Source organism: Cheilinus undulatus, linkage group 12, assembly GCF_018320785.1.
Source record: "Cheilinus undulatus linkage group 12, ASM1832078v1, whole genome shotgun sequence".
Classification (NCBI taxonomy): domain Eukaryota; kingdom Metazoa; phylum Chordata; class Actinopteri; order Labriformes; family Labridae; genus Cheilinus; species Cheilinus undulatus.
Window position 1 is genome coordinate 40102914 of NC_054876.1, and position 10398 is coordinate 40113311.

Genomic DNA, 10398 nt, shown 5'->3' on the forward strand with positions numbered 1-10398 from the left:
AGTTTAATGTCTTTTGATGATGTACAGTTATGTTCATAATAATAGCAGTGTGTTTAAAAAGGTGAGTAAACCTCAAAATTCTTCAAATAAATTGTATTTTAATGAACACAAATGCATTGGGGACACTGCACATTCTATTTCAAAGCAAGAAAATTGGAAAAAGTAATTGAATTTGATAATATTTGACAGAAAGTCAAGAAATATAATGTTAAAAAATAGCAGTGTTGACATCTTTCTTTACAAACTCAAAAATGTACTGTATAAACTAAGAAATGCTTGAAGATTCAACTTTCCTGAGAATCATAAACTAATATTTAGTTGCATAACCACGGTTTCTGATAACTGCTTCACATCTGTGGTACATGGAGTCGACCAACTTCTGGCACCGGTCAACAGGTATTGCAGCCCATGACAATTGTACTACGTTCCACAATTCCTCTGTATTTCTTGGTTTTGCCTCATGAACAGCATTTTTTATGTCAGCCCACAAGTTTTCTATGGGATTAAGGTCTGGGGATTGTGCTGGCCACTCCATTACTTGAATTCTGTTTGTCTGGAACCATGATTTTGCTCGCTTGCTGGTGTGTTTGGGGTCATTGTCTTGTTAAAAAACACCCATTTTAAGGCCATTTCCTCTTCAGCATACGGCAACATGACTTCTTCCAGTATTCTGATGTACTCAAACTGATCCATGATCCCTGGTATGCGATAAATAGGACCAACACCATAGTACGAGAAACATCCCCATATCATGATGCTTGCACCACCATGCTTCACCGTCTTCACTGTGTGCTGTGGCTTGAATTCAGTGTTTGCAGGACGTCTGACAAACTGTCTGTGGCCCTTAGACCCAAAAAGAACTATCTTGCTCTCATCAGTCCACAAAATATTACGCCATTTCTTTTTAGGCCAGTCAATGTGTTCTTTGGCAAATTGTAACCGCTTCAGCACATGTATTTTTTTTAACAATGGGACTTTGCGTGGGCTTCTTGCTGGTAGCTTGGCTTCACATAGACGTCGTCTAATTGTTACAGTACTCACAGGCAATCTTAGATCTTCTTTGATCCTCCTGGAGCTGATCATTGGCTGAGCCTTTGCCATTTTGGTTATTCTCGGATCCATTCGAATAGTCGTTTTTCTTTTTCTTCCTCGCCTTTCTGGTTTTGGCTGCCATTTTAAAGCGTTTGATATCATTTTAGCTGAACAGCCTATCATTTTCTGCAGTTCTTTATAGGTTTTCCCCTTTTTTATTAATTTCTTAATCAAAGAACGCTCTTCTTCTGAACAGTGTCTTGAACGACCCATTTTACTCTGTTTTTCAAGGACAAATGCACAGCCAGCATATGCAGTGTCAGTTGCCTTGATCCTTAAATAAGGGCCACCTGTTTAACACCTATTTTTTTTTCACATAATCAATGACCTCACTAACTGAACTCGGCACTGCTATTTTTTGAACATGCCCCTTTCAGTAAATGATTCAGTTTCACAGATTCAGCAGCATGCACGTCATGCCTGTTGGGTCTGTTGGCTTTCTATACCTTTTCTAAACCTTCTAGAAACTTACTTGCAGTGTAGAAGTTAAAATTCTAACAAAAACAGTGATTTATCTTGCTAGTGATGTGGGACTGCTATTATTTTGAACACAACTGTAGGTGTTGTGGGGGTGGATACACTGAAATTAAGAGGAACTGGTCATTTGTGCTATTGAAAACTTCAAACTTTGCTTCATATAAAAACTGTGGGCACCAGAAACCACTGCGGATAATCTGCACAGTTCACTGCAGATGCTTTCCCGGGGATTCTGTTTCTTATGTCAGGACACTTTCTCATTAAACACCATAGAGATTTGAATGTGTCAGTAATCAGCCTTTAAAAAAAATTTACCCAACTTGGGTGAAATATCTCTTAAATAGGCCTAATACTTTAGTTATTTAGTTTGAATTTTTAAAAAAGGACTTTTTTAATTACGTAGTTCAGTTTCTGTCTGCTTTTATTTGGTTTTAAAGAGTATTCTTCAGGGCTGCACGGCAGCACAAGGGTTAGTGCTGTTGCCGCACAGCAAGTAGGTCCCTGGTTCAGAGTTTGCATGTTCTCCACGTGCATGTGTGGGTTCTCTCGGGGTACTCCAGCTTCCTCCCACCACCAAAGACATGCTCATTAGGTTGATTGATCACTCTAAATTGGCTGTAGGTGTGAATGTGAGTGTGTCTGGTTGTCTGTCTCCACATGCCATCCCTGCACTTGACTGCTGACCAGTCCAGGGTGTACCCCGCCTCTCACCCAGTGACAACTGGGAAAGGCTCCAGCCCCCCACGACCCCCAATGGGATAAGCGGTATAGAAAATGGATGGATGGATGGAGTATTCTTCACAAAAACTTTTGCTCATTAAAGGAAATGCTTTTGAAAAGCAAATTTAACACCAACAAACTTTTTTTTTATTATTTTGTTATTTTTTTATGTATTTTAGCCCCATGATTACATTACCACAACTTTCCCAAACTCATCTTTTAGTCAGGTTCATTTTCCCTTTTTCAAAATAAAAGTCAATTGTCATCCAAACAGTAGGTAAAGTAACTAAAGCTCAGGGCAGTGCAAAAATACTAAATAAAATCAACTGTTTTCCAAGAAAATCCTCCAGCTCAATGGGTAACATTGATTAAGTTACTTAAAAAAGCCTTTACTCTAATCTGACCCTTTCTCGACAGTTTCTCAAACCAAATAGTAAATAGTTCCCAGATTATTCGACCAACTAAAAAGAGCTCAGTCATTCATTGTGGTGTGTAAAGTAAATTAAGTTTCATGTTCTACAAATAAAAACCCTACTGAATAATGAAATCAGTAGTAGTTGAACAAAAGCATGTCAAAAGACAATATTGGGGGTTTTTCCTTTACTAATATGTAAATTTTATGGCGATATATGATGTGTTTTCAGAAGTTTGGGTCCAAACGAGAGCAAATTTCTCATTTGGGTCTTGAGCTGAAAATTACATGATCAATTAATAAACTATTTATTCAGATTATTCATTGGATTTGAAGAGCTTTTTATGTCCTGTAGACTCTGATGTTCTTATTACAAATTTTGTTCTAAATATATAAGTTATTTTATTTTTATCCTGTCTTAACAAAGGTTAATGGATCCTGTATGTGGAAAAATCTACAAAACCTAGCACAAAAAGTGAGGAAATTTGTGTTTGGTAGATTATTTTTTGTTCTAACAACGCTTTTTCACAAAACATCTTATACCGTTGGAAAGGCTGTTTATTTTCCTTTTAAATGGTGCCACATTTTTAAGGAATAGCATTTGTTGGATGAGCTGCAGAGCTGAGTATGTGGGTTGCACCCATGAAAAATTTGCCAAATCTTCTCTGCCAACACCAAACATCCTATTCTGCCATTGACTCTTGTTTGGTGTTTGGTGGATTGGATGATAGAAGTATAAAGAAACAAAAAATATTGGCAATTTTAAAATTTCTTGTAAAAATGTGTAAGGTAGCGTGTAGAAGAACCATACACAGCCACAACAGCCTGGCAGCTCCTCCTCATGCTGGTCACCAGCCTGGTCACACACTGCTGTGGGATGGCATCCCATTCTTCAACCAGGATTTGTCACAAGTTAGTCACAAAGTTAATTTCTCATGCTGCTCATCCCACAAATGCATGTTTCTTACAAAAGTGGCACCATTTAAAGGGAAATAAAGCTATACATGGTAGAAGAGTTATTGCAGAGAAGCATTGTTACAACAAAGAAATAATATACCAAACACAAATTTCCTTATTTTGTGCCAAGTTTACATTTTGGGCCCAATCCTAAAATTAGTAATTAGATTCTTATAATTAGAGTCTTTGAGTTTATGGACTAGAAATGTCCAAGTCATGATGTTAATGTAAGTACTTTCATACTTAGTGAGTACCTCTTTTTTTTCTCTAAATACAATAGAAATGTTCATATTGGTTTTTCTGCACATGCACTGACGCTGACAGCCTCTTTGTAAAGACTGCCTCTCTTTATGGCATCCTTTTCTGATCTTTTCTGTGTTTCAGCCCTCTGACAGTCAGAGTAAATCAGAGGCTGTGCTGGAGGTGGCAGAGATGGAGGGCGACACTTTGGACCCACAGACAGGTTTGTTTTACCGCTCCAACCAATCAGCCACTGAGCCTACCAAGCAGACCCCTCACTCTGCAGCCACGCAGCCTCCTCCTGTGAGCCAAACCCAGCCCGAGCAGAGCCGGCACAGCTCAGCTTCCACCCAGCCTCCACCTCCACCCCCTCCTCAGCTGCAGAGTAAACCTCAGATCAGCCAGCCTTCCTCATCCTCCTCCACCTTCCCCTCCACTCCTCCTCCCATCAAGAAGCTCCCAAAGCTGCATGTGCAGACTCAGCCCAAACCCCAGGCCTTAACGCAGAGCCCCAAGGACAGACCTGCGGTCGCTCCAGCCTCAGTGGGGGCCAAGGTCACAAGCCCGGGAACACAAGCCAAGCCCCTGGTGACACCTCAGCTCCCTAAGCTCCAGCAAGCACCCACGTCGCATCACAGACCTCTGCACACACCCATGTCTCACCCTCCTCCACTGCAGGCGCACCACCCAGTCAGCACGGAGAAGACCTCATCCAGTCAGGTGAGGGTTTACACCAACACTGGGCTTCACCTACAGGACTGAGGGTATTTGTTCCTCTCTATTCATGCTCTGAAAGAGTTTTCTGAGGCATCTAATGTAACCATTGTGTGGTGATTTACTGGGGGATTTCTGCTGGCCTGTCGAATACTATAAAACTGTCATTATTATTACATTTAAAAGGCTGCTTACTGAAAAGCAGCAGGTAATCATTCTACAGCAATATCAGTGCTGACTGCAGCTGCTCTTCTACTCTGTTTTGTTTCACTGTAAATATTTTGAGGGATTTTCTCCAATATGTGAACCCATTGGCACTGGGTTGAGATTTAATAAGCTGATAATTGAAAAGAAATAGAAGTTACGTTCCCTGCATCAGCCTTCATGGGCTTAGACACACAAATCTAACCATAGTCGTCTTGTCATTCAAATATTTTTCTCCACAGCAGCCAATCATCACACAGAGTGCCACTGTCACAAAGATCACCTTCGGCAGCTCCCATCATTCATCTCCAGTCTTCAGCAGCGGAGAGGCCGCAGCCAAGCTAATCCCAGAGTCCAGCTCAGGGCCCTCTGGGGAGAAATCCTCAGTGTCAGACATCCTGAAGATCTCCATGATGGAGGCAGAGATCGACCCCAGCACAGAGCCTATGGTGGTGGATTCCTCCAGTGACTGCGGTCCCCTGGGGAAAGCTCTGGAGGTCCAGGCTGTGTCTGGGACGCTGGACTCGGGCCAGTTCATCAGCAGCTCGGGGACCTCCATGCATCATTCCCACACAAAACCGCAGCAGTTCAGCTGCATGCCGACCCTCGCTGCACAGAGGAGCAAAGAGGACCTGGAGGTCATTGAGGTAAAGAATACAGATGTTCTAAATCACTGAGCTCAAGTTACACACTAATGCTTGTACATATTTTTCATTTCAACCTCTTTATAAGATCAGTTTTACAAATCAGCTATCATGACCAAAGCTTTAAAAAAGGATTTAGTCTTTTGAATACTTTAGTCTGGACAATAACAGTTTTAAGTTTTTGTGTTAATGTAGTATAAAGGTTCATTAGATTATACACAGCACTACAGTTTATGGTAAAACAAACAATGGGTTTGTCATAGATTTGTCAAAAAAAAAAAATTTTGATTTCAATATGACACTAGATCAAACAATATAAATGCCTCTTTTGATATCAAGGCAACAAAAAGATCTTGTTAATTTAGTTATTTTTAATTTCCACCCTGCACAGTAGAACAAATAAATAAGATTTTCTTAAAAATAGAATAAAATATTTGCTCTGAATTATTCTCAATAAACCAGAAGAGATGTATGCAGTGATTCTGCTCTCTGTGATTTTTCATTTTTCTTATGTAGGACATTTAATTGGCATCAGTGTTTGTGCAGGGTTGGGAAGCTCTCCTAGTCCACAAGTCAGGGCGTGAAGAAAAACTTTAAGGAACCAGGAGACCTCACTGTCAGAACAAAAATGTTACTGTTAGCATCTTTATGAGATGCTATAGGGACTTAATATATTATACTCGTCTTCTAATGAATAAAATCGTTAGCATGTCTTTAATGGAGGGCAGAGAAGAGACAGAGAGCTAAAAGAAGCACATACTCAGCATCAATCAAATAAATCCTTTACCGACCTTTTCAAAGTACTTAAGACCATTACCAAAGTGAAAAAAAGGTCAGTAAATAATACCTTATTTCTCTGTATAACATTTTTTTAAACTTATCTGCACTGTCATTTGATCACCTGTCACTGCATGGGCTCTAAATCTTTTTTCTCCCGGAAGCATTGGTGAAACGTGATGTTTTTTTTTTTGTTTCTTTTTTTTCTTTCCCCCCAAAACTTTCAGTACCATCAAAGTTTTAAAAAAGCGTAGCGATTAAAACATTGTGGTATTGTTAAAGTATACAAAATTTGACAACCATAGTTTGTCATCACTGCTCATTATTTTAAACCTGATAGAATCCAACAGTCAGTGGTTTGTTCTTTTTTGTTTTGAGTAAGTTTCAAATGACATGCAGTGCTCACAGGCTGAAGCCTCAGTTAACAGAGGAAGCTCAGAACCAGCTTCATTATATCTGATATCTGGAGCTGAAGGCTTTATTGAGCCAACTTTTCACAGAAATTCTGGTCCTGCTGAGCTCAGTATACCCTTCTGATACATCAGCCTCTGGTTAATGCTTATACAATTCCAAACATAGGAAATAGAGTTGAACAGCATGGTTTCGGATGTTATATTTTCATTAATTTGCTCGATAGTGGATTTTTGATTGTTTGCCATAAGACATATCCAAGTTAGACTTACCACAAGCTACCTGAGTCTGAAACAATAGTATGTCTTCCTGTTGTAGACAAAAGTTTGTCAAATATAATCTAGTGCTGCATGATTTGGTAATAATGTGTGATTGCAGTTATGCTGGACAATTTTGTAGTTTGCAGTTGCAATAAAAGTGTAACACATGAGTAGTATCTTCTACTTGCTTGATTATAAAGGAAAATTCTGAGAATAATGATAGTTTTAAAGTGTGTATTTGACAACTTAAAACACACAAATGAATAGCATAAAAGATACAAAACAAGAAGTTTTTTAAAGTACTGTTTTCAAAATAATTTCATATTTTCCAAAGAAGTTATACCTTTTTTGAAAATAAAGGTCCAACAGAGTGCTATAGTGGCACTATTGTAAACTTAAAGGCTTTCCTGCAGACATTTTTTGACATTTCAAGTACTGCTGAGTATATTAATGCAGTTAAGTAATTGCACAGCCTGACATTGCAATTGAAGTTAGATTAAATGTGCAGCACTAATAGTAACCTATTCTGAAGAAAAACAAAGTTTATTTAAAGTCTCAGCTTAAGTACTACAGAACCCACAATCCTAGAGTGTCATAATGACATCTCAGATTGGTGAGGCCTACTGTAACCATTGAAATGTCTACCACGTCTATGAATGACAACTGTTGGCTGTTGACGGCTACAATACATATTGCTGTAGAATGAAGCAAAAAAAAAAACTAGAATATATTACTGCATTATGATTTAAAATGTAAATGCTACAGTAAAGATAAAGGTAAAAAGGTCCATGTAGGGCTTTTAACTCACTAATGGAGAATAAAATAAATTGCAAAGGATTGTGGGATATGTACTTTCATCCTTATAACAATATGTAAAAGTCTTTCACCTTTGCCTTTTTCTCAGTTCAAATCAAATGTTTAGAAGTTATCAGAATTCAGGTAGTTTCTGGTTTACAAATGTTAAAATAAGGACTGTTTAGAAATGCCAAAGGAGGATTTGAATGGCAAATTTAATTCAAGAATCAGAGCTGTTGAGAAAGTGGGTGAGCACTGTTGAGCTCCTATAGACCCATCCCATACAAAAAAACGGAAGGAAATAGAGCAATCTTAACAACTGGATTATAGAAACAAAAATAAAGCAAGGAGAAGGAAATAAAGTCATGATAGAGCATTAGAGTTTGAACTGACTGAAATTGTATTATGTGACTAACCTGTGCAGGTGATTCCTCAGTACTCTATCCTGCCGGACTCCAGCCAGTCCAACGTGGTGGTGGAGCCCAGCGGCTTCCTGGAGATCACAAACTACACCAGCCAGCAGCTGGAGGAGGACAGTCCCATGGAGCAGGAGGTGGACAGCAGCAATGACGAGGCCGCGGCCGCCAGCCCCCCTGACCAACCATAAACACATTTCACACTGAAGGCAGATTGGACTTTAAACAAGCCGATCTGTGACGTGTTTGGACCCAGAGGACAAAGACTTTCTGTTTTTTACAGAAGTGCAAGAGTGTTTTTTGTTTTTTGTGTAAATATTAGTTTGTTCGTTATAAGCCTGTGTTCCTCCTCAGGACTAATGGCACATGTGTTTTTTATTACCAGTGAGCATTTAAAACGTGGGAGCGCAGGGAAAGGATTCAGGCAGCCTCCGACATTTGGAAAGCAGCCACTCCAAACAAACAGGATTTAATTATTCCACTATATTAATGTTGTTACTTGTAGGACTTTGCAAGGAAGTCACACATCCATGAAATTGATTATGTAGGATTTTTGGCTCCTCTTTTAGAAACATACATCTGGATTTAAACCCTTAAGACATTTATTTTTAATTGTCCAGAGTTTTAAATACCTGTTTCCTATTAGCGGCTTTGGTCTGTAAGATTTTTGTACAGTGACTCTTCTGCTGACTGTTGTCTTCTTTTGATGACCTGCAGCTTTAAACAATAGCTGACCAGTATTTTTCCTTTGACTGAGGTAAAACTTTGCAGCAGTAAAATCTCTTAAAACACTTATGGGATTTCATCTTTCAGAAGAGAGAAGAAAGCTGTTTCAGAGTGGATTGCTGTGTGATACATAAAGCAGAAACTGAATCAAGTCCTGGAGGACGGATGGAGTCCAACTCAAAGACTGTATTACTGCTTATTGTAACTGGTGTAATGTAAAAGAAGATGTACCTTTTTGTAAGATATATTCTGGAGTTCATAAAGTTGCAGTGAGACTTTCTCCAAGTATGGCTTTGCTTGTTGCATAGTGTGTTTGAAACTATGCATTTCTTTTATACCTTTTCAAACTAGATGACTAGTTAAACTTGTTTAATCTGCACAATAAATCAGCTGAGTAGAACTGAGTAGTTGTTTTATTGTGGAAAAAAGTGTGTTTTGCACTGTTCAATACATAAAAGGAAAAAAATACATCCCCAGACATGCTTTTAGACTCATCAAGTTCCCATTACCTCATGAATTTTGCAGCATATATACTCACTGACCACTTTATTAGGTATACCTGTCAACTACTCATTAACACCAATATCAGCCAGTCACATGGCAGCAACCACTACATTCAGGCATGTGGACATGGCCAAGATGGTCTAAGGTGATTTATATAACTTCAAGCATATTTTTGTTGTTGCTTTCAGTACGTTTCACCTCTAAGATAACAGATTGTATCACTTTAAAGAATATGGTATTTTGAAAAAGCATCCAAGTGTTGAATATTTTACAATCTTATCTGTTAAAAGCGTTTGCAGGACAGCATGTTTACATTGTCTGTGCTGACCAGCCTCATTTCTCACAGCAGAGAGGAGCACAGGCAGATGTGCTGCAGACTAACAGCTGTATGATCAAAGTTCAAGGCGAAATCCTTGGAGTGAGGTAGAGAAAACAAATTGTGTGCATACTGCATAAAAAATACCGTCTTTAAATCAAAATGTAATGAATACAGGATAGTTTCAGGATTGAGAACATGTTGTTAACATTTAGCTAAGAGTATCTTGTATAAAACAAGCATGACTGTAGACTGCCTTACTTGTGAACACAATTTCTGTTGCTCACTGCTAGTTTAACCAACCTGTAGTAAAGCTTTTTGTATTTTTCTAACAGGTGAGATTATATTTTTAATATATCATCCTGAAAACTGTAGTAAACAGTACTGAAGATACTCAAAAGACAAGCTCCTGTGAGGACCTTTTAGGGTTTTGATGATTTGTGGCACAAGTTGTATACAAAGTTAAGTGTTTTACCTCTTTGCTTTTTTGTTTTGTTTTGTTTTGTTTTTTATGTAAAGCAGTGTTTAATTCTGAAAAATCTTGTCTTTCTTTGTATATACATCCCTGAAACTTACAAATATCTAGCAGGGAGTTTGACTGTTTTTTGGCAAGATTTTATTTATCTACAATACAGCTGGTGCTGTCAATCAAGTAAAATGCATCAAATTAAATCCAGGCATTGCACAGACTTATATACACCACATGGACAACGGTATTCAGCTGCCTGTCCGC

At 38.6% G+C, this 10398-nt stretch overlaps 1 protein-coding gene across 4 annotated transcripts in view; it reads left to right on the forward strand.

Annotated features, from left to right (window-relative positions):
- The window catches only part of emsy (EMSY transcriptional repressor, BRCA2 interacting), a 30144-nt gene extending 20895 nt beyond the window's left edge, over nucleotides 1–9249 (forward strand). For 2 of the 4 annotated variants that reach the window (XM_041801559.1, XM_041801561.1), the window contains exons 18-20: nucleotides 4043–4618; nucleotides 5059–5463; nucleotides 8128–9249. In XM_041801559.1, coding sequence (XP_041657493.1) covers nucleotides 4043–4618; nucleotides 5059–5463; nucleotides 8128–8310 — 1164 coding nt within the window. In that variant the 3' untranslated portion in view covers nucleotides 8311–9249. The remainder of the gene's footprint in view (nucleotides 1–4042; nucleotides 4619–5058; nucleotides 5464–8127) is intronic. The other 2 variants (XM_041801562.1, XM_041801560.1) reach the window with 2 other exon arrangements.
- The last annotated feature ends 1149 nt before the right edge of the window (nucleotides 9250–10398 follow it).